This window comes from Elephantulus edwardii, unplaced genomic scaffold (assembly GCF_000299155.1).
Source record: "Elephantulus edwardii isolate Elephantulus edwardi_28Jun2011 unplaced genomic scaffold, EleEdw1.0 scaffold00019, whole genome shotgun sequence".
Taxonomy (NCBI): domain Eukaryota; kingdom Metazoa; phylum Chordata; class Mammalia; order Macroscelidea; family Macroscelididae; genus Elephantulus; species Elephantulus edwardii.
This window is the reverse complement of record NW_006399769.1, coordinates 663,384-687,636: the sequence shown is the minus strand read 5'-3', so window position 1 is coordinate 687,636 and position 24,253 is coordinate 663,384. Positions and strand designations below refer to the sequence as shown.

Below are 24,253 nucleotides of genomic sequence, written 5' to 3'. Positions count from 1 at the left end.
GAACCCTTATTCACTGTTGGTGGGAGTGTAAAATGGTGCAACCACTGTGGAAAGCAATGTGGCGCTTTCTCAAAATGTTGCAAATAGAGATACCACTTGACCCAGCAATTCCACTAGTGGGAATATACCCTAAAGAGACCATAAATGCCACCCAAGTAGATATATGCATAGCCATGATTATTGCGACTTTGTTTACAATAGCAAGGAGTTGGAAACAACCCAAATGCCCATGAACAAACGAGTGGGTAGAGATGCTGTGGTATATTCCCACAATGGAATATTATGCTGCATTGAAAAACAAGGAACTCATGCAGCATAATATTCCTGGAGGACATTATGATGAGTGAGGTATCTCAGTCACAGAGGGACAAATGCTATATGGTGCCACTGTTGTAGAATGAGGCTGACATCGGGATGGGGTAAGACTGAGAAAAACTGGATGAAAATATGTTTACGGCATTGAAGTCTTTGGGGGAGAGAATATTTTATATTTTAGGGCATTATGTTTATCTTTAGAGTACGGGATGAGGGTTGCAGAGTGGATTATATTTGGGGGTTGGGCGATGTGTGTGGGGGATTGAGTACCAATGAGGGAGTTTTTCTTTTGCCTTTGAAGGAGAGGAGCAAACGGGGGTGGAGGTGGGCGGGGCGGGGAGAGGGGTGCAACAATGAATGAATGGAATTCCAAAATCTCTGTAGATGTTCATTGAAATGAAAAATAAAGAAATTTTAAAAAAATCAACGGGACTCATTATTCATCTGCATTATGCAGATGACACAAACTTCCTTGCTGAAAGTAAGGAGAATTTCAAGCACTTACTGCAGGAGATCAAAAATACAGCTTTCAATACGAATTGTGTCTCAATGTCAAAACAAATAGTGTTACCACTGGACCGATAGGCAATATCATGAATGATGGAGAAAAGATTGAAACTGTCAACAATTTCATCTTTTGAATCTATAATGAACACCCTTGGTTCCGTTGTTGTTGTTTCTATGTGCCTTCTAGTTGGTTCTGAGTCATAGCGACCCTATGTAAAACAGCTCTCAACCCTGCTTTATCTTGAGGCAATTTCATGGTCTCTGGCACAACTATCCCATGACCCTAGTCCCTGAGTCTATTCATCTCATTCAGGATCTTTGTATCCTGAGCAGTCCTTCCACCCTCCCAAGCATGACGTCCCACTCTAAAATTGGTCCCTCCTTGCAACATGTCCAACATATGTCAGATGAACCTTCAAAATCCATGCTTCCAAGGAGCAGCCTTGTTTTATCATCTCCAGAATGGAACTGTTTATTATCATAGCAGTCTATTTTCCCAACGCAATTTGTATTTTGATTTCCTTTGTACTAGCAGTCAGGAAATCAGGTCATGTATTGCACTGAGAAAGTCTCCATTTGGGGAACTCTCCAAATTATTGAGGATTAACGAAGCCAGTTTGAGGACAAAGGTGTGCCTGATTCAAGTCATAATCTTTCTGATTACATGTTATATATCTTAGAGCTGCACAATGAATAAGTATGACACAAGAAAAATTGAAGCTTTTGAGCTATGAGATTGGAGAAGATTGCTAAACTTCTATGGACGACCAAAGGAACAAGCAAATATATCTTGGAGAGGGTGTAGCCAGAGTGCTTTTTGGAAGCAAAGATGATAAGGCTTTGCCTCACATACTTTGAGTTTGTTGTTAGGAAAGGCTGTTCCTTAGAGAAGCACATAAGGTTTGAAAAGGTAGATGGTTGGCAAAGGAAAGGGAGTCCCTTGGTCATGTGGATTGTCATGATAACTGTCACAACGGGCTCTAATATTTCAGAAAGTGTGAGAATGACACAAGATAGGACAGGGTTCAGATCTCTTGTCCATAGACACGCTATGGGTCACACTCGACTCAATGGCACATAACAACAATAATAATTCATTCTAACAGATCTACTGGAATGTTACTCTATCCAATAACAAATCAGAATTTTTTTAACTCTATCCTTTGAATTTAGACAGCAATAAATATGAAATAAAGATCATGATTATTCTGTTTTCTCTTTTCTCAGCCATTTCCTTTGTTCCTCAGTGAGAAGGGATCTCCACACACAGTAATTCAGGAACTTGTCAGCAACCCATGACCTCAAAAAGAACTGATGTAGTCAATCAGCTGTGGCTTGCATTCTTGTCATTACTGTGTGGTGTCCTTTAAATAATTTAAAAGTAAACATATTCCTCTCAATTTAAATCTTGACATATTCTTTTATGAATATGCAAATCAATGAAAGTCTACATGATTAAATATAGATACGTCTGTGCTACATGAACATCATCCCACGACCAGCACCCTCACCCCACCTGGTACACACACAAGCCTTGAGAACACAGCCATCTCACCATGGACTGGAGCTGGAGAAATCATCTTCTTCATCACAGCAGCTACAGGTCAGGGAGTCCCTAGTCCCTGGGAGGAGGACAAGATTGTGAATATCCAGAAGGAATTTCATTGAACCCTTCTGTTTATCAATAGGTGTTCACTCCGAGGTACAATTGGTGCAGTCTGGACCTGAGATATCCAAGCCTGGGACATCAGTGAAAATCTCCTGCAAGGCTTCTGGATACACCTTCACAAGCTATGAATTGCACTGGGTGCAGAAATCCCCAGGACAAAGGTTAGAGTGGATAGGATACATTAATCCTAGTAATGGTGGAACAGGCTACGCACAAAAGTTCCAGGGCAGAGTCACCATGACCACAGACACATCCACAAGCACAGGCTACATGGAGCTGAGAAATCTGAGCCCTGACGACATGGCCACCTATTACTGTGCAAGAGACACTGTGAAAACCACACCCCGAGTGTGGCAAAAACGCTGACTGAGGATGCAGCTGTGTTGGCAGAAGAGGGGACAATAGTACGTAGACTGCCGGTTGTCTTACTTTGGGGTTGAGTAGTTTTAAAAAGGAAGAATTGCAATGTGTATTAATTCTAGTTAGATGTTGTTGTTATTGTTGTTGTATACCATCAAGTTGAAGTTGACCCATTGCGGCCTCTCCAGCAGGTTTTCACAGAGTGTAAATTGTATGAGTGGAGATTGCCTTTCTTTCTCCTGTGAAGTGGCTGGTGGATTCAAACAGCACATCTTTGTGTTGGTAGTGAAATTCTTACCATAAGGCTAATAGAGAGGGTTTCAAATACACAAATTTTTCAAGAGGAAAATTTAGGTGTGTGGTGGGATCATTTGCAATAAAGTCTTCCCATTTATTTTAATCCTAGTTGTAAAACAAGATATGAATTGAGTTGTCAGCCTTGATAGATGGTAAAGTTAGGATGTTTGGCAGGATTTCTCTCACTGACCTGCTGAGGTCTGTTCTTATGGAAAACTCCTTTAAGTCATGCAGATTTGGCTTGTGCATGGAGCCTTGAGAAGGAAAGAGAGTTAGCTCCTATAGGTGGTGACAAGGATGGAATATTCTCCACCACCGAACAGAAAAAAAAAATTCACTTCTTTTTAAGGTCAAAGACACAGTTGACTTTGTACGTCAATCTGAACTCAAAATGTTCAAATTCATGAACTCACTTATATTTGCATGGGTTTTTGTTGTGGCTTTTTTTATATATAGGCAGATACATCATTGACTTTATTCTGTAATCTACTTGTAATTCATCACAGTACATAGAATCCACACAGTTTTTAAAAGGAGAAACTGATACAAAAGTAGTAACATGTTACAAATGATACTGATCTGATGAAAACATGTGCTTGAATCATGGTCTCCCTCATGGAGGTGAGAACTGGAGGGGGAAAATGTGCTTTCAACTGCATGAAAAACAGTTCAATTCCGTGGTGCCAGTCCCTTCTTTGCAAACTGAGTGTTCTGTCATCCTCTGAAGCCTCTGCTTCCATCCCACAAGCCCTGGAATCCTTGACCACCTTCCCTTGGCCTCCTGAAGAGTTGACATTCTCTCCACATCCCTCCATCTTTGGCAAGTCAGTCACCATAGAGAGATGTCAGTGCCAAGAGTCATGTCCTTTCCCCCCATATTTCTGTTGTTACTGCAGTAGGGACATCCAACTTTCCTTTGAGGAAGACCATCGCCTCTGTTTTGGAATCAGTATCTTTTCCCAGCTGCTCTTTAAGCTCTTTCCAAACACAGGTGATGTTTAAAATTTCAATTAGGCACTCTAAGTTTATGACCACAAAGCCCACATCCACACTAACCAAGCAGCACTTTTTGATCATTGTAGCTTTTGAAATGGGGGTTAGTGCTTCCACCAGAGCTTCCAGAGATCATTCTCATTGATGAATTTCTCAGCTGATGGCTGAAAGTGACTTATGGCTTAGGAGGCACAGAATCCGAATATCTGATGGCACCTTTGTCAGAAGCTTTTATTATTTCTGTTGCAGAAGATAAACTTATTTAAACGTAACTCCCACCTTTTTGCTTTATGTGTGCCAGTTAATGTTCTTCCTTGTACTGATAAAAGCAGATACAAACTCCTGTCCTTCCAGCTCTACCTGCTCACAAAGAACAATGAATGTAGGACTTCACATCCTTTGGTGGAGAGCTTTTTCTAATCAGATCAGCTTCAAGGACATTGGTTGCAACCAAAAATGCCAAGATCACCATTTTTAAAACCTTTCAGGGTGATTTCCCTTTGCTTCTGTGGATTGTCTCCATGCAATGACTAGAAACTCTGCTTGTTGGATGCTTCCAGGGACAGTTATTAAGCTTCCATCTTGGCTTCATAGAAGATAATCTTGTGCCCATGATAACCACCTTACACCTGGATAGCATCTCCAATATCCTCTGCCCTAAGAGTCCAATGGTCCTTGATAACCAGATGCTGCACAGTTATGGCCGTTTTCTGAGTCTCTTTACCAAGCAGGTCCACCTACCTATATGTAGGTTTCATGTATTTCTCAGCAACATTAAATCCTCAATGTATTTAAAAGCAAGTTGCAGAATAAGTGATGATTGGGGATTGTGTTTTGAATCTTTCTTGTATGTCACTTTCTCTCCTGCAGATCTCCCTGAAGTCTCTCTGTCAAGGGGATGGCAAAGGAGAATGTCTTTCAAATTCCAGTCTGTGCCTCTGCAATTAAGTCTTTCCCACCACAGACCTGATGAACCATCCTTACTTGTAAAGGAAATAGAAAGTTCACTGCTCAGATGTTGAGAAGTTCAAGAGTCACTTCAGAGACAGGAAAATAGAATAAGCTCCTCCTTTTTGTTGCACTGGTATTTCCTGTTGCAGTTCGCTGTTACTGTCTTCACATGTGGATTCACAGGTGTTAGGGGCAGTTTCAGAATGAGGGAGTCTCTCCATTCATTGCCTTTTTTTCATTATTTTCTTAGATTTAGATGCACGCATTTCGTCTCAGAAGTTTTTTCATTTTTTGTTCTTTTTTTAAAGTTTTAAAATATTTAAAAAAGAAGCAACTTTATCTTCAAATGATACTTTCTATTTTTTACACTTTTGATTTTAGGAGTTATACTGCCATATTGAGATCGCTCCTCTTATATGTTATTTTTTTAGATTTGGCATAATTAATTTCATCTCAAGAAGGCTCTGCTTTCTTTTTCATCTTTTAAAGTTTGGGAGAAATAAAGTCTTCTTTCTCTTCTAGTAGATATTCAGTCTTAGTAGATTTTTACTTCTCTTTCTTAGCTTTCTTCTCATTGTGTTTTCTCTACGTCTCAAATTTTCTCATGGCCACATCTCATTCCAAAGTGGCGTCAGTAAAGAGTTTCTCCAGCCTCACTCAGTGCCATCTTGGGAACATTACCCAGCTCTTCAACTATGTGAAGAAGAAGTGATAAGATTTACATTTTCATTTTTCTTTCTAATAAATTCTCTGTGACAAATTTCACAAGATCTGTTAATGACATGCTCCATTTGTCTTTCAGAACATATATTAACCAATTCCCCCCCCCCCCTTGGCACTGGGAAGTCAAAGTAAGGAGCATTTTGTGTCTGTTGCCATCATTATTTACACACACACACACACACACACACACGCGCTCGCACGCGCGTGCAGGAAGACACATTTTTTTTGTTGTTACCTGTTATATCTCAAAGCAAATCATTACAGTACAGAATTACTTTACAGGCTTTTCAAGGCTGATTTTTATCATTTATTTTTTTATTTTTACAAAAACTGATTGCTAGCCTAGCAATTGCCAATGGGGTCACCAGAGCTATTATATCATATTTTTACTATTATTGTTTGTACCTGTCTGACATCTACCTCTCCAGTGCATTTTATGGTCAGTAAAACTCATGGGAGGAGATTACCGATCTTTCTTCCACAGAGCACCTCGTGGATTTGAACTGGGTGCCTTCATCTTGACAGCACAGATTCTTATTACTAGACAACAAGAGCTCCCTGAATGACATTGCTGTTGTTGTTGTTGTCGTCTACCATCAATTCAGAACTGACACATAGCTGACCCTTCAGTGCGTTTTAAGGGACAGGCAATCATAGAGGAGAGATTGCCTATCCTTTTCCGTCTGAGTAGCTGGTTAACCCAATTGCGTGCCTTTGGGATTGGAGTGCAGTATTTTGCCAGTAGACCACCAGAACTCCTTGAGTTTAGAAATGAAACAATAAGAATAATGTGGGACACCTTCAGAGAAATAACATGCACCTCATTGGAATCCCAGAAAAGGAAGAAACAAATAAAGGCACTGAAAAAATTGTAGAAGAATTACTACATGAAAACTTGCCAGCCATAATGAAGAATGAGAGAATATATATTCAGGAAGCTCAGCGAACACCATATAGATTCGACCCCAAAAGAAAAACATCAAGGCATATCATAGTTAAATTTGCCAGAACCCAAGATAAGGAGAGAATCTTTTAAGCAGCAAAGGAGAAACAAAGAGTAACTCATAAGGGAGAACAGATAAGATTCAGTGCCGATCTCTCAGCAGAAACTCTGCAAGCAAGAAGAAAGTGGAAGGACATATATCAAACACTCAAAAACACAACTGTCAATCAAGTGTACCCAGCAAAATTATCCATCAAATATGAAAGAGGTATCAAGATATTCCCAGAAAAGCAGAACCTTAGAGAGTTTGTAAAAACAAAACCAGCATTGTAGGAAAGACTCAGAGATGTCCATTTTACAGACATACCACAGAAGGCTGCATGGTCCAAAGTAACAAGCAACAACACCAAAAAGAACTCAACACAATGCTGGGAATAAAACCTAGCCTCTCAATAGTCACACTATGTGAATGGTTTAAATGCACAGCTGAAGAGAAAAAGAGTAGCAGATTGGATATAAAACAAAAATCCATCAATATGTTGTATACAAGAGACACACCTGAAAAATGAAGATAAAGAAAGACTAAAAATAAAAGGGTGGGGAAAAATATACCAAGCAAATGGTAACCAGAAAAAAGCAGGAGTAGCTTTCTCTGATAGAATAAATGTTGTTGTTGTTGTTGTTGTTGTTGTTGTTGTTAAGTGTCGTCGAGTCGCAGGTGACTCATAATGACCCTATAAACGAGAGTCCTCAATGCTTGGGTTTCTCTCATCCTCTCTCCAGGTTCATAGGGTTTCCTGAGGCAAGCTATTATGGAAGTAGATGTCACTCCTCCTTCCAAGCTTGTTTTAATCAAGGAGCTCCAACCCACACTCTGTCTGCATTGGGTAACCAGCCATTAACATATTTGACACATCAGTGTCACAGTGTTCAGCCTCACAGCCACAACAGGTGACCACTGTATGGCAACTTGTACACCAGGGCTATACGACCTTGTGGAATGTCTGAAGAAAAACAATGAAAGAATGACACGAGGGCCGCCGATTAAAAGTCACCCATCTTCGGCTTCATCACCTTCTATCCACTGGGCCAGCTGATCTCTCTCTCTATCTTGATGCTGTTGTTAGTGCCTTTGAATTGCAGGCAACTCATAGCGACTCTATGAAAGAGAGTCCTCAACACTTGGATATCTCTCATCCTCTCTCCAGGTTCATAGGGTTTTCGGAGGCAAGCTATTATGGAAGTGGATGAAGCTATTACGGAAGCTAGATTGACACAGTGGCTGTGGCAGTAGGTTCTTGTATATCAGGGAAGTGGATGGCTCCTGATATGGAAGAGTCCATGACTCCTGTTTATAGGCTCAGTAAGAACACTTGATCGTTCTAATGCAAAACCTATACTTGGACCAAGAGGAAATCATCAGAACAGAGCAGGGAAACACTGCATGGTCCAAAACTGGGAAAGGTGTACACCAGGGATATGTCCTGTCTCAATACCTTTTCAACCTGTATGCAGAACAGATTATCTGAGAGGCTGGGTTCTATGAGGATAAGTGTGACATCAGGATTGGTGGAAGATCTATTAACAATCTGGGTTATGCAGATGACAAAACCCTTCTTGCTGAAACTGAGGAGGACCTGATGCACACTTGCTACAGAGGGTCAACGCCTGCAGGCTTCAGTATGGATTGAGGCTCACTGTCAAAAAGGCAAAAATTCTCGCCACTGGATCAATTGACAGTGTCAGGATGGATGGTGAAGAGATTGAGATTGTTAACAACTTTAGTGTACTTGGCTCCGTGGTCAACACTCTTGGCACCAGTTGCCAGGAAATAAAAAGAACATATTGTGATGGTAAGGTGCTGTTAGAATTCTCTCCAGGGTACTGAAGAACAATGGTGTCACTCTGGAGACTAAGGTGCATCTGATACAGACTATGGTCTTTGTAATCACTTGTTATGCATCAGAGAGTTGGACAATGACTAGGGAAGATAGAAGGAGAATTGATGCCTTTGAGGTGTGGTGCTGGAGAAGAGTATTGAATGTACCATGGACTGCCAAGAAAACAAACAGATTCAATCTGGAGAGAGTTAAACCATGATGCTCCTTGGAGGCAAGGATTCTGGGGCTTTGTCTGATATACTTTGGACATGTTGCAAGGCAGGATGGATCCTTGGAGAGGGACATCATGCTTGGGAGGGTGGAGGGACGGCGCAAGAGGGGAAGACCGAGTATGAGGTGGATTGATTCAGTGACTAGAGTAATCGGCATAGGTGTGTCAAAGGGAGTGTGATTGGCATAGGGTAGAGCAGGGTTTAGGGCTGTTGTACATATGAGTCGCAAGCGACTTGGTGGCACATAACAAGAACAGCAACAAGAGTCATGGTCAATTTGTGGTCAACTAAAACAAAAATTCCAGCAACAGTCTGAGGTAACGCTGCTGGGATCTGGGGTGGGGGGCAAGCTGGCCTCAGTAGGGTCTCTTAAACTCTTCTGTGCAGTCCCTCTGGATTCACATATAGTAGGTATTACATGACCTAGATTTGCCAGGCTATAAGAAATTAGCTGGACTATTGGGACTGAAGCTCAGCTAACAATGAGTAGTGGTAGCACATACTCTGCAGACTCTGTGAAGAGTCAATTCAGTCTCCATACACAGGGCCAAGAAAAAGCTACACCTGCAGATGTGCATTCTGAGAACCAAAGACACCATCCTTCCTGTATAACTGGGCAAGAGACAGAGTGAGGGGAAGACAGTGTGAGCTCAGCCACAAACCTTCCTGGAGAAAGGGCCAAGATCACAGGACTAAGACCCAAAAGCAGGTTTATGTTATTTTAAGGCCTGGTTTCCTATTGTGGTCTATGGATTCTTCTCTATCTTGTAGCCCCCAGAAAAATCTTACTTTATCCATGATTCTACACTGACTTCTAATATTGCCTAATTAAAATGTCATACTTTAGGGAGAAACATTCTTTCATGCAGAAAAGTAGGATTTGGAGTGTGTGGGGAAAGCTTATGGAAAAGGTTGTGGATCAAAACTGACTCTGCCAGAATCCTTAGCCTCAACGTTTGATGAAGGTGAGGGATATCTTAGAGTTCTTTTCCAGTCAGAACCTAGGAAGACGGAGTCTCTGGTTAGTTAAAAGGATGCTTGTTTGAACCTATCCAGTGAGTCTTGGGAGAGAGACTTAGTGATTTGTTCATGAAATGTCAGACTCAGGATAGACATCTCAGTGAAATTTTCAATTAGGATAATCTTGGAGATTATCAACAAGGATGCATGTAGGTCATGGTCACTACCATCTAAAAGAAGGGGGGAGATCACAACTGACCCTCTTCCTCCCAAGAACTGCTTTAATTTCCTCCTATTGCATTTTGTTTTCTTCTTCTCTAGTTCTAACAATTTCCCATCAATTTTCCATAATGTGGTGACCTATCTGTTGCTGTGCTTTAGGAAACCATGTCACCAGTATTGGAAATACCAGCAAAGTCATCTGTAGTAGATGACTTTCAGCATAAGTTCAAGACTATAGAACCTAAAAATCAAGACTGTTCTTTCTGAAGTAATGTCAGTTTAAAGACTAAGGCTAGCATGTCACCAAACATGGAATTTTAATGACTCCATATGCACATGAGAGATGGGCAATTAATAAGTAAGAATCAGGTGGAATCAATGTTTTGGGTCGTGATGTCAATGAAAAATTGAGTATATGATTGACTTCAAAAAGTAATAATAAATTTGTCTTCAAATAAATAAAATCAGGGTTCTCCTTAGAAGCAAGTATGGTAAGACTTCACCTCACATCCTTTGGGCCTGTTGTCAGGTAGGGTCAGTCATTTGAAACAAGGACATTTTGCTTGATCAGAAAAAGACCAGCCAAAGAAAGGAAGTGTCCTTATCTGACTCCTACATTAGACTCCAGAGTGACTCAGCAATGGGTTTTAGTACAACAGAAATTGTGTGGATGGTGCAGGATCAGGCAAGGTTTCTTTCTGCTCTACTTACTCTATTATGGATTGGATACACCTTGATACCATCTAACTATAAAATGTGTTTAACTGTGTAATAATATTAGACTTAATGTCTATAAGCCTTTGATTATTATAATGTTCGCACGTTTTTATGCATGGTTCTCCTGTGTTAATGTATGTATGGTTGTCAGAAAATTTGATTAGTATAGATTTGCAATCATGTATATGTGTATGAGTATGTGTATGTGGAAAGTTTCCCTAATTTTTTCCTATTATAAGTAGGATTTTATGTTTATGTATGATTTTTACTAAATTAATATTAAAAGATAACCATTAGATTGATTTTGTTAAATTTCCCTCCAAGAATTCATTTATTTTATTTTTTGTTTGCTTTACAAAGTTCATATACATTGTCATTCACACTATTATTCATTCACGTTGTGTTTCATACACTTATTCTCATTCATTATGTTTTAAAAAATTAATCATTGTTAGATTATGCAAACTAATACCTTGTCTTTTCTAGTCCCCATCAGATCATTTCCATTTCCTTTACCTCCTCCCTCTACCTACCAAATTGTGCAAACCTGTGTATTTTGCCCCTACCCGTCCTCACCCCTCTAGTCAAACACCTTCCCTCCCTTAGATCCCCATACTTTACTAATCATCTTTTTATTTTTACAATACATTCTTAGGCAGTATATCCTTATGAAACTGAGTTAGTGACTCAGCATCATTCTTTTCAGTCTCTCCAAAGTTATGTAGTATTTTTCCCAATCATTGCTCCTGAGTTCTGCATAATATTCCATTGTTTGATAGTACCACAATTTCTCAAGCCATTCACCTTGGTTGGACATTTGAACTATTTACACATTCTTGTGATGGATGATAACACTGCTATGAACATTGGTGTACAAATCTCTATGCCTCAGTTCTAATTTCCTTGGAGTAAACTGTTGGTATTGGAATAATTGGGTCATAAGGAGTTTCAATGCTAAAGTTTGTTGAGGAAATGCCAAATCGCCTTCCAGAATGGTTGCACCATTTTATAATCCCTCCAACAATATAAGAGTTCCTATCTCTCCAATTCTCTCTAACATGTATTCATTTACACTGCTGAACTTTGCCATTGTTACTGGTGTAAGACGGTATCTCATTGTGGTTTTGATTTCTACCTCTTATTCCCAGTGATTTTGAGCATTTCTGCATGTGTCTGTTGATCATCCAGATGTCTTCTTCTGTCAAAAGTCTTTCCATGTCTTTAGGCCGTTGTGTAACTGAGTTATCAGTCTTTTTCTTGTAAAGGCACAGGAACATTCTGTAAACTATTGTTATGGGAGCCTTGTCTGAGATGGTATTGCCAAAATATTTTTTTGTTTTGTTTTGTTTTTTCTCCAGTTGGTACATTTTCTTTTCACTCTATTATGAAAAGTTTTTGACAAGTACAGGGATTTAACCTTTAGAAGACCTCATTCATCAATTTTGACCTCTTCAGATTGTGCATTTCTGACTGTATTTGTCAGCCTCATTATACCATAGGCTGGGCTTTCTAAGCTGTACCCAGTTTGTCTCTTATAAACTTTATGATTTTGGCCATTACTAACAAATCTCTGATCCATGTTTAGCTGATTTTTGTGTACAGATTATCTGCTTCTTTTAGTTCACTCCCAAGTTTCTCGGTATATGGTTGGCTATTTAAAAGTCGGTTGGGTATGAGGGTTTAGTTTTACTTTATTTTGGAGAAACATTCTTCTAGGTTGTACAGCACTCCTCTGTCAATTTGCTGCACTGAGGTAATATGGATTAACTGTGATACTGAACCTTGTGCCATTGGGGCGTCAAATGTCATAATGGTTGCCCATGGGTGGAGCTCCCAGGTTAAGATAGGTTTGGAAGCAGGAATGGCATCCACTTACTAAACCACAGGCATCTGGAAACTTTATGAAGTTTGAGAAATGATGGTAGTTATAGAAAGGCTTCAGGCCTTTTGTTTGTTAATAGGGTCACTATGAGTCATGCTCAACTCGACTGCAATAAAAAAAATAATTTTAAATAGTATTGTTTCTTGGTTCTTCTCTGAGTTCTCTTTGTTACTGCAGAGGTCTTCCACTGACTTGCTGATATACTGACACCCTATCAAATGTTTTCATTAGCTCTAGCAATTTGCTGCTGTTGTTGAGTCCTTGGGCTTTCCTGCAGATACTATCTTATCATCTGTATGTGGTGACACCTTAACCATTCTTTTGCCTATAGGGATGCCTTTAATTTCCTTCTCTTGTCAGATTGCCTTAGCAAATACTTCCAGTATAATATTGAATAGAAGTGGTGACAGTGAACATCCTTGTCCCTGTTCACAGGAAAATGTTTTTAGTCTTTCTTTATTGAGAATGATATTGGCTCTTGGTTTTGCATATATACTTTCCATTGTGTTGAGGAAATTGTCTTATATTCTTATTTTGCTGTGTGTCTTAATCAGGTGTTGGATTTTGTCAATATCCTTTACTGTACCAATTGTTCATATCATAGACTTCTTGTTATTTGCTTTGTAATTTGAAATATCTTGTTTTTCTTATGTTAAACTATCCTTGTATATCTATTATGAATCCTATTTTTCATGATGAATTACTTTTTTAATTTACTGTTGGATTTTATTGGTGAGGTTTTTGCTTATGATTCTTACATCTATGTTCATGAGAGATATTGGTTTGTAGTTTTCTTTTTTTGGTAACATCTTGCCTGGTTTTAGTATAGTGGTTAGGCTCATTTCTCCATGAATTCTTAATGCTTTAAAGTTATTAACTCCTCTAGAAGTTTAAACACAGTAAGTACAAGATTCACTCTTTTAGTTTTCTCCAAGGTTTTTTTTTAGTCATTTAAATATTCATTGATATTTGGATATTTTAATATTATTACTTTTAAAATTTACATTAGTCTCACCTTTGAAATATAAGTAATATGTATAAATAGAATTTTATGGTACAATTTAAAAAATTATTTTAAAATAGTTTTTATTATATTTTAAAATATAATCCCAGCCAGTTTTCTGCTCACAAAGGATGGAGTACAGGTATGTTATCTTCTCAGCAAGAGCAGGGAATATTACATCAAGGACATTTACTCTAGCTCATACGGAAATCATTTCAACAATGAATTGGGTTTGAGTTTTTTTTTTTTTGTTGTTGTTGTTGTTTGTTTTTTTGTTTGTTTTTACTCATAACCATTTTCTCTGTGTCTGGGAGGAAAAGAATCCCTAAATTGCCACGTGATTCCTCAGTACTTGTTTCATCAATAGTTAATGAAGGTGACTTTAAGCCTGTTGATAGGATTGTCATGCTATTTATTTCTGATCTGGACTTGGAACACTACTTTCAACAACTTGTTAATATGCAAATATTTGAAGCCCTATAGAAAGTTGTTCTTTCATTATTCTTAGTATTTTGAAGACCTGTTGTTGCCAAAAGTAGTTGGGCAAACCTCCTTTTTAGTCTGACTTCATTTGTACTCTGTAGATAATAACACATTAAGGATAACACTGATTAAATGAGAAACTCAAGACACTTATTTGTGTTCATGCAAATTTTAAATATATACTGAGAAGCAGTTGTCCAAAAGTAATATGTGAACACTGCATGGTTTAAAAGTTGTAACCTTTTTCCAAAGTATAAATTGTGTATATTTAACTTATAATATGAGAAGCTAGAAATAGAAAGAAGATGCATCACTACTGAAGCAAGTCCCATCAACAACCTGTGTTATACAGATAAGCCAACTTTGCTTGAATAAGAGGATTTGAAACCCTTTCTGTAGAAAACGAAGCACTATAACCTCCAGTATGGATTACATCTGAAGATCAAGAAAGCAAAGATCCTCAGCACTGGACAAGTACGCAGCATCGTAAGTCATGGAGAAAAGAAGTTGTCAAGAACGTTAGGGTACTTGGATCCATTATCAATATTTGTGTTAACAGTAGTGACAAAATCAATATTGCTTTGGGAAATTTTGTTGTCAAGGATCTCTCTAACATCTAAATAGCAAGGATGTCAGTATAAAGAATAAGGTGCCCCTGATCCAACACACAGTCTTTTCAATTTCTTCCTACACATATGAAAGTTGGAAAATGAATAAGGATAACAGAATAAAAAAATTATTCCATTGCATTGTGATGTTACAGAAGAATACAGAATTTTCCATTGACTTCCATAACAACAAAGATGTCTGTCTTAAAGCAACCAGGTTGCTTCTTAGAGGCTAGGATGGTGAATGTGATAGATGCATTAAAACAATCACAATGTATGTAACTGCTTCTGTTTTGCAAAGTGATGTGACTATGGAGCTCTTCTCAGAGAAATATTAATGTATTTCCATCTGATGTCTGGCCATTCAAATGGAACGTGTTTCTCTGTCTCGTTTATATCTGGAGGTCAAAATATACTTTTAGTACCTTCATTTTTCTTTCTTTTTCTCTCCTTTTGATACACGCTTTCTTCTCCTCACCAGGCCCATCCAGCAATGCAAACCTTGCTCCTGAATGATATCATACATATAATGCTTAAGTATATTTACCTTTAGACCATTTTTTTATCATAATCTGTTCTACTACAGTGTTCATTATCTATCTACTCTTTGTTTTCTAATTATCTGCCCATCCCACCCTCATCTGTCCTTTTTTTTTATCTGTCCTTTTTATAATAGTAATGTTATGCAATACTTGACCTTTTGTGACTGGAGTATTTCACAGAGCATAATGTCCTCCAGACTCGCCCATGTTGTGTAATGCTTTATGAGTTTGTTCTTTTTCACTGTTGCATAATATTCTAGTGTGAACACACCATCTTTTTTTATACATTTGGGTTTCTTTTTAGCATTTGGATTTTTTCCATTCTGGAATTTTCTTTTGAATGATCAATGTGTGAATGAGATTCCTACATGCAACCCTGGCTTTTCTGCCATAATTTACCTCACTGTGTAACCTCTGCCCTACATAGTAATACCCTTCTCCTTTCAGATCATGTATGCACCTGAGTGGTCTTTCATGATTAAACATTTGATGGAAGGAATTGAGTCTTTCTCATTTTTTTTTCTCTCTCTCTCTTCTTTCTTAATGTCATTTGAGAGTCCTGGTCACATTCCCCACATTGGCTCACCAACCTTTAGAGTGAGCTATCAGGAAACACCTGCTTAAAGATATAATGATAACACTCATTCCTCTTAGAGTTAGGATTAAGGAGCCTTGTGCTACTGTCATGGAACAAGAGCAGGATATAGCTGAGGCCCCCCAAGTGGCACAACCAGAGCTCAGGAAAGGACTTCCTTGCAGAGTAATGAGCAACCAGGAAGGGGAGCTCAGGGCCCAGAGAGCACATGGTGGCCCAAAAGAAACAGAAGGGATGAAGGGTGTTTCCTGTAGGGTCTGGCTTTCTTCCTGGGGCTCAACATAATCTTCTCTTTTATGTGCTAACTTTTAGGCCAAAACCTTTTTCTGTGAGTACAGGCCACATATACCTCACATGACCTCTCTATACAGACAGAGAGAAAACTACATCTGAACATGTATGATTTCCTTTTGCTTGTCAAGATGCCCAGTGAGTCCCTAAGAGCTTTGGTGTACTATGTAAATTATGTAGGAAGTATTTCCTTAAATCCAAAAAGAAAGAATTATAAGGCCTACTGAAGCGGTCCTATAAATAAATACTGGCAGTCTATATCCATCCATTGAAGAATGACATTGTAACTTAAATAATTTTCTTTTGTATGAGTTCTAAACAATATTATGGAGTATAACCTATTGATATTTTTTGCAGCTGAGAGACACAGTCTTTTTTTTTCTGGAAGTCTGAACTTTCATAAGTTGAGGGATTAAAAACTGTGATTGTTCAGCAGATTATGCATTTTTTGTCAAAATATTAAACCTAAAACTCTGTCCAAACCTAATAAAAAAAACCCAAGACTTGTGTGATTTCACCACTACTCATCCTCATTCCTCTGCTCCCACTCCTTGCCCCGTGGATCCTCACATGTTTTGCTAGTTTTCTTTCTACTTTTTTTTTTAAATTTAGGTTGTTTGTTTTTCATTTCAATGAACATCTACAGAGATTTTTGGATTCCATTCATTCATTGTTGCACCCTTCTCCCTGCACAAACCCCTCCCCCCTCCCCCCCATTTGCTCCTCTCCTTGAAAAGCAAAAGAAAAACTCCCTCATTTTTCTTTCTACTTTTACAATGTAAAGGAAAAGGAAAAATGCGGTGAGGACCTGAAAATACAGTAATGATGGGCCTGGTTCAATGGAGATTAAACACAATGAATGAGAATAATTGCATGAAACACACTGTGAATGAAGAATAATGTAAAAGACAGTGTATACAAAGAGTGTAAACAATTAAATATATTTTAAAATGCAGCAAAACAACAATTACCTAACTCAAGTTATGGGTAACATTGTAAGGATTGAGAATCCCAGAGCAGGTCATTGTGCTTCTGAGAAACCTATTCATTCATGGGAGGCTGTGTTGAGAACAGAGCAAGAGAACATAGCATGGTTTAAAATTAAGAAGGTAGTGTGTCAGAGTTGTAGTCTTTCTCCAAACTATTTCAATTTATATGTTAAGCATATTATTTGAGAAGCTCAAATCCATGAAGAGGAATGTGGCATTAGGATCAAAGTGAGACTCATTAATCATCTGCATTATGCAGATGACACAACCTTCCTTGCGAATGTGAGAAGGATTTCTAGCACTTGTTGCAGAAGATCAAAAATAGAGCTTTCAATATGGATTGTGTCTCAGTGTGAAGAAAACAAAGATTCTTACCCCTGGACTGATAGACAACATCATGGTTGGTGGAGAAAACATTGAAACTGTCAGCAATTTCATCTTATTTGAATCTATAATCAATACTCTTGGTTCTGTTGTTGTTGTTTCTATGTGCCTTTGAGTTGGCTCTGACTCATAGCGACCCTATGTGCAACAACTCTGAGCCCTGCCTATGTTGAGCCAATTTCACGGTCTCTGGCACAACTATCCCCATTGCCCCAGTCCCTGAGTCTACTCATCTCATCAGGATCTTCCTCTCCTACGCTGTCCCTCCACCCTCCCAAGCGTGAAGTCCTTCTCTAAAAACTGGTCCCTCCTTGCAACATGCCCAAAATATGTCAGATGAAGTTTCAAAATCCTTGCCTCTAAGGAGCAGCCTGGTTTTATCATTTCCAGAATGGAACTGTTAATTATCATAGCAGTCTATTTTCCCAATGCAATTTGTATTTTGATTTCCTTTGTACTAGCAGTCAGGAAATCAGGTTACGTATTGTACTGGGAAAGTCAGCAATTAGAGAACCCTCCAAATTATTGAGGATTAAGGAAGCCAGTTTGAGGATGAAGCTGTGTGCCTGATTCAAGTCATGATATTTCTGATTACATGTAATACATCTGAGAGCTGGACAATGAATAAGGATGACAGAAAAAAAATGAAACTTTTGGGCTATGAGACTGGAGAAGAATGCTGAACATCTATGGACAACCAAAGGAACCAGCAAATTGTCTTGGAGAGGATGCAGCCAGAGTACTCTTCGGAAGCAAAGATGATAAGCCTTTGCCTCATGTGCTTTGAGTTTGTTGTTAGGAAAGGCTATGAGCAACCGCATATGGTGATGAAGGAGGAAGTTCAAGTTGCTCTGAAGGAACGGGGAAAAAGCAAGACTCCAGGAGTTGATGGCATACCAATTGATTTATTTTGAGAAATAGACGCTGCCCTGGATGTGCTCACTAAGTTGTGCCAGGAAATCTGGAGGACAGCTAGCTGGCTAACTGACAGGAAGAGATCGGTATTTGTTCCCATTCCAAAAAAGGTGACCCAACGGAATGTATCGAACAATATCATTGATATCACATGCAAGCAAGGTTCTGCTGAAAATTATCCAAAAACATTTGGAACAATATGTCAACAGAGAAATGCCAGATGTGCAGGCTTGATTTAGAAGATGTCATGGTACTAGGGATATTATAGCTAATGTAAGATGGATCTTGGCAGAAAGCAGAGAATACCTGAAGAATGTCTATCAGTGTTTCATTGACTATGCAAAGGCTTTTGACTGTGGGGATCACAACAAGCTATGGCTGATTGTGAGAAGAATGGGAATCCCAGAACATTTGATTGTGCTAATGCAAAACCTATACTTGGACCAAGAGGCAGTCGTCAGAACAGAGCAAGGAGACACTGGATGGTTCAAAATCAAGAAAGGGGTCCATCAGGGATGTATTTTGTTTCCATACCTTTTCAATCTGCATGCAGAACAGATGATCCGAGACACTGGGCTGTATGAGGAGGAATGTGGCATCAAGATTGGTGGAAGAATCATCAACAACCTACATTATGCGGATGACACAACCTTGCTTGCTGAAACGGAGGAGGACCTGAAGCACTTGCTACAGAAGGTCAAGGACTGCAGTTTTCAATAGGGATTGGAGCTCAACATCAAGAAAACAATGATCCTCACCACTGGACCATTTGGCAACATCAGTATGGATGATGAAGAGATTGAGATAGTTAACAGTTTTAGCTTGCTTGTTTCCACAGTCAACGCTCTTGGTAACAGCAGCTAGGAAATTAGGAGACAAATTGCATTGGGAAAGTCAGCTGTGAGGGACCTCTCAAGAGTACTGAAAATTGACGACATCAGGCTGGAGACTAATGTGCTCCTGATCTGGGCTGTAGTCTTTGCAATTACGTGCTATGCATCAGAGAGTTGGACAGTGAATAGGAATGAGAGAAAGAGAATTGATGCCTTTGAGCTGTGGTACTGGAGAAGAGTGTTGAATATACCATGGACTGCTAGGAGAACAAACATGTGTGTCCTGGAGAGGATGAAGCCAGAATGTTCCCTGGAGTCAAGGATTCTGAAGCTTCATCTGACATAGTTTGGGCAGGTTGCAAGGAGGGACTGGTCCTTGGAGAGGGACATCATATTTGGGAGAATGGAAAGACGGCTCAGGAGAGGAAGACCCTTGATGAGATGGATTGATTCTGTGAGTGGAGTGGTAGGATGAGTGTGTCTGAGATGGTGAGGCAGGCACAGGATAGAACGGCGTTTAGGGCTCTTGTACATAGCGTAGCTATGAGTCGCAAGCGACTCGATGGCAAATAACATTCCTTACAGAGGAGCATTGGATTGAAAAGGTAAATGGTTGTCAAAGGAAAGGAATTCCCTTGGCCAGGTGTATTGTTCTGATAACTGTGACAATGGACTCAAATGTGTCTGAAAGTGTGAGAATGACACAGGGTAGAAGAGCGTTCAGATCTCTTGTTCATAGGCTCATTATGGGCCGCTCTGGACTCAATGGAATCTAACAACAACAATAATGATAATTCATTCTAACAGATCTACTGGGGTGTTATTCTATCCTATAAAAAATGAGAATTTTTTGAACTCTAAACTTTGTTTTCTCTTTCCCCAACCATTTTCTATGTTCCTCAGTGAGAAGGGATCTCCACACACCATAATTCAGGAACTTGTCAGGAACCCACGACCTCAAATAGAACTGATGTAATCAATCAACTGAGGCTTGCATTCTTGCCATTTCTGTGTGGTGTCATTTAAATAATTTTGAAGTAAACATATTCCTCTCAATTTAAATATTGACTTATTCTTTTATGAATATACAAATAAATGAGTCTACAAGCTTAAATACAGTTATGTCTGTGCCCCAAGAACATCCCCGCACGATTGGCCTCCTCACCCCACCCCATACACACACAAGCCTCGAGATCACAGCTCTCTCACCATGGATTGAAGCTGGAGAATCATCTTCTTCATCACAGCAGCTACAGGTCAGGGGGTCCCTAGTCCCTGGGAGGAGGACAAGATTGTGAATATCCAGAAGGAATTTCATTAAAACCTTTTGTGTTATCATTAGGTGTCCACTCCGAGGTACAATTGGTGCAGTCTGGACCCGAGATGTCCAAGCCTGGGACATCAGGGAAAATCTCCTGCAAGGCTTCTGGATACACCTTCACAAGCTATGAATTGCACTGGGTGCAGCAAACCCCAGGACGAAGGTTAGAGTGGATAGGATACATTTATCCTGGTAATGGGGGTACAAGCTACGCACAAAAGTTCCAGGGCAGAGTCATCATGACCACAGACATATCCACAAGCACAGACTACATGGAGCTGAGGAATCTGAGCCCTGATGACACGGCCACCTATTTCTTTGCAAAACATACAGTGTCAAAACCAGTCCACGAGTATGATAAAAACTCTGACTGAGGATGCAGCTGTGTGTGCAGAGGAGGGGACAATGATACGTAGACTGCAGGTTGACTTAAGTTGGGTTTGAGTAGTTTTAAAAATGGAAGAATGGCAATGTGTATTAATTCCAGTTAGATGTTGTTGTTACTGTTGTTGTGTACCATCAAGTACCATAGCAGTCTCTCCACCATGTTTTCAGAGACAGTAAATTGTTTGAGAGGTATTCGCCTTCTTCCTCCTGTGAAGCGGCTGGTGGATTCAAACAGCACATCTTTGGATTGGCAGTGAAATTTCTTACCCTGAGGCTAGCAGAGAGGATTTCAAATACACAAATTTCTAAAGATGAAATTTTAAGTGTGTGGTGAGATCATTTGCAATAAAGTCTTCCCATTTATTTTATTCCTAGTTGTAAAACAAGATATGAATTGAGTTTTCAGCACTGATAGGTAGTAAAGTTAGGATGTTTGGCAGGATTTCTCTTACTGACCTGCTGAGGTCTGCTCTTGCGGAAAACTCCTTTAAGTCATGCAGATTTGGCTTGTGCATGGAGCCTTGAGAAGCAAAGAGAGCTCCTATAGGTGGTAACAAGGATGGAATATTCTTCATCACCCAACAGAAAAAAACATTATTTTTTTATAGTCAAAGACACAGTTGACTTTGTACATCATTATGAACTCAAAATGTTCAAATTCATGAACTCACATATATTTGCATGGTTTTTTGTTGTGTTTTTTTTAGTATATAGACAGATTCATCATTGACTTTGTCCTGTAATCTACAGATAATTCATTACAGTACATTGAATCCATACCGGTTTTCAAAGGATAAACTGATACAAAAGTAGTAGCATGTTACAAATGATGATCTGATGAAAACATGTGCTTGAAGCATGGTCTCCCTCATGGAGGTGAGAACTGGGGAAAAAGAAATGTGCTTTCAACTGCATGAAAAACACTTCAATTGCATGGTGCCAGTCCCTTCTTTGGCCTCTGTTTTGGAAGTGGTTTTTTCTGTTTCCTCCTCCAAGTTGTGAACCACTGATGCCTTCTATGATTCAGTCCTGTCATCCTCTGAAGTCTCTGCTTCCATCCCACAAGTCCTGGAATCCTTGACCACCTTCCCTTGGCCCCGTGGAGCATTGAAGCTCTTCTTCACGTCCCTACAGCATTGGCTGCTCAGTGGCCATAGAGAGATAGATGCCAGTGCCAAGACTCATGCCATTCCCCCCTCCATATTTTTATGTGCAGTAAGGACATCCAAACTTCCTTTGAGGAAGATCATCCCCTCCATTTTGGAATCAGTGTCTGTGCCCAGCTGCTCTTCATGCTCTTTCTAAACACAGCTGGTGTTTAAAATTTCAATTAAGCATTCTAAGTTCAAGGCCATAAAGCCCACATCCCCGCTGACCAAGCAGCACTGTTCGATCATTGTAGCTTTTGAAATGGGGGTTAGTGCTTCCACCAGGGCCTACAGAGATCATTCTCATTGAGGAGTTTCTCAACTGATGGCTTAAAGTGACTTATGGCTTAGGAGGCACGGAATCCGAATACCTGATGGCACCTTCGTTGGAAGCTTTAATTATTTTTGTTGTTGTTATCTGCCATAGAGTCGTTTGCTACTCATAGCGACCCTGTGTGCAAGAGCTCTAAACGCTATTCTATCCTGTGCCAACCTAGCCATCTCAAACACACTTATTCCCACCACTCCAGTCATAGAATTGATCCATCTCATCGAAGGTCTTCCTCTCTTTCTCTGCCCCTTCACTCTGTTAAACATGATGTCCTTCTCCAAGGACCAGTCCCTCCTTGCAACATGCCCAAAGTATGTCAGATGAAGCTTCAGAATCCTTTACTCCAAGGAGCATTCCGGCTGCACCTTCTCCAGGACAAACCTGTTTGTTCTCCTAGCAGTCCATGGCATATTCAACACTCTTCTCCAGCACCAGAGCTCAAAGACATCAGTTCTCTTTCTATCAACCCTAGTCACTGTCCAACTCTCTGATCCATAGCACATAACTGCGAAGACTATAGCCTGGATCAGGTGCACCTTAGTCTCCAGCCTGATGTCGTTGCTTCTCAGTACTCTTGAGAGGTCCCTCACAGCTGACTCTCCCAATGCAATTTGTCTCCTGATTCCCTGGTTGCTGTTACCAAGAGTTGATTGTGGAGCCAAGCAAACTAAACCTATTAACTATCTTAATCTCTTCACTATCCATAGTGATGCTGCCAATTGCCTGAGTGGTGAGAATCTTTGTTTTCTTGAGGTTAAGCTTCAATCCATATTGAAGGCTGCAATCCTTGACCTTCTGCACCAAGTGCTTTAGGTCCTCCTCAGTTTCAGCAAGTAGGGTTGTGTCATCTGCATAATGCAGGTTGTTGATGACTTTTCCACCAAGCCTGATGTCGCATTCCTTTTTGTACAGCCCAGCGTCCTGGATGATCTGTTCTGCATACAGATTGAAAAAATATGGAGACAGAATACATCTCTGGCGGAGCCCCTTTTTGATTTTTGAACCATGTAGTATCTCCTTGCTCTGTTCTAACGACTGCCTCTTGGTCCAAGTATAGGTTTCGCATTAGCACAATCAAATGTTCTGGGATTCCAGATAAACTTATTCATTTAAATTTAACTCATACCTGTTTGCTTCATGTGTGTCATACAATTATTCTCATGCATTGCATTTCACAAATTTAATCATCATTAGATGATACAAACTATTACCCTGTCTTTTCAGGTCCCCATCAGATCTTTTCCATTTCCTTTACCTCCTACCTCTACCTACCAAATTGTCCAAACCTGTAATTTTTGCCCCTACCCATTCTCGCCCCTCTAGTCTAATCCCTTCTCCACTTGAACCTCCGTACTTTAGGAATCATTCTTTTATTTTTACAAAAACTGTCTTAGGCAGTAATATACTTATGAAACCAAGTTAGTGACTCGGCATAATTCTTTTCGGTCTCTCTCAAGTTATGTAATATTTTTCAAGAAGTGGCGTAGGCTCAAGCCGAGACCAGGCAACACAGAGGACTTCCACAATAGCTTCTGACACACCTCCAGGTAACAAGACCCAAGGCAGAGCCTAAACCGGTTGGGTCCGAGGGCCAGCGGCCCGAGGGCCAAGAAGAAAAACACAATCTATACAGGAGTTCTACAGGACACATCGCCATCCCTTCGGAGACAGTACAAGTAAACTTAAGAGACACTGGACACAGGAAGAAGAAGAAAAAAAGAATCTCTCTGACAAGCTGTCAGGTCATGGGTCAGACAATGGGAGATTAATT

At 39.7% G+C, this 24,253-nt stretch overlaps 2 pseudogenes and 1 gene segment (V, D, J or C); 2 read left to right on the top strand and 1 right to left on the bottom strand.

Annotated features, from left to right (window-relative positions):
- The first annotated feature begins 2,378 nt into the window (after positions 1 to 2,378).
- Positions 2,379 to 2,857, top strand: LOC102874122. The segment is given in 2 exon segments: positions 2,379 to 2,425; positions 2,511 to 2,857. Coding segments are annotated over 2 exon segments (394 nt in total).
- An 818-nt stretch (positions 2,858 to 3,675) lies between these two features.
- On the bottom strand, positions 3,676 to 5,876 carry LOC102873719 (annotated as a pseudogene).
- A 14,629-nt stretch (positions 5,877 to 20,505) lies between these two features.
- LOC102873314 overlaps positions 20,506 to 24,253 on the top strand; it is an 11,287-nt pseudogene continuing 7,539 nt past the window's right edge.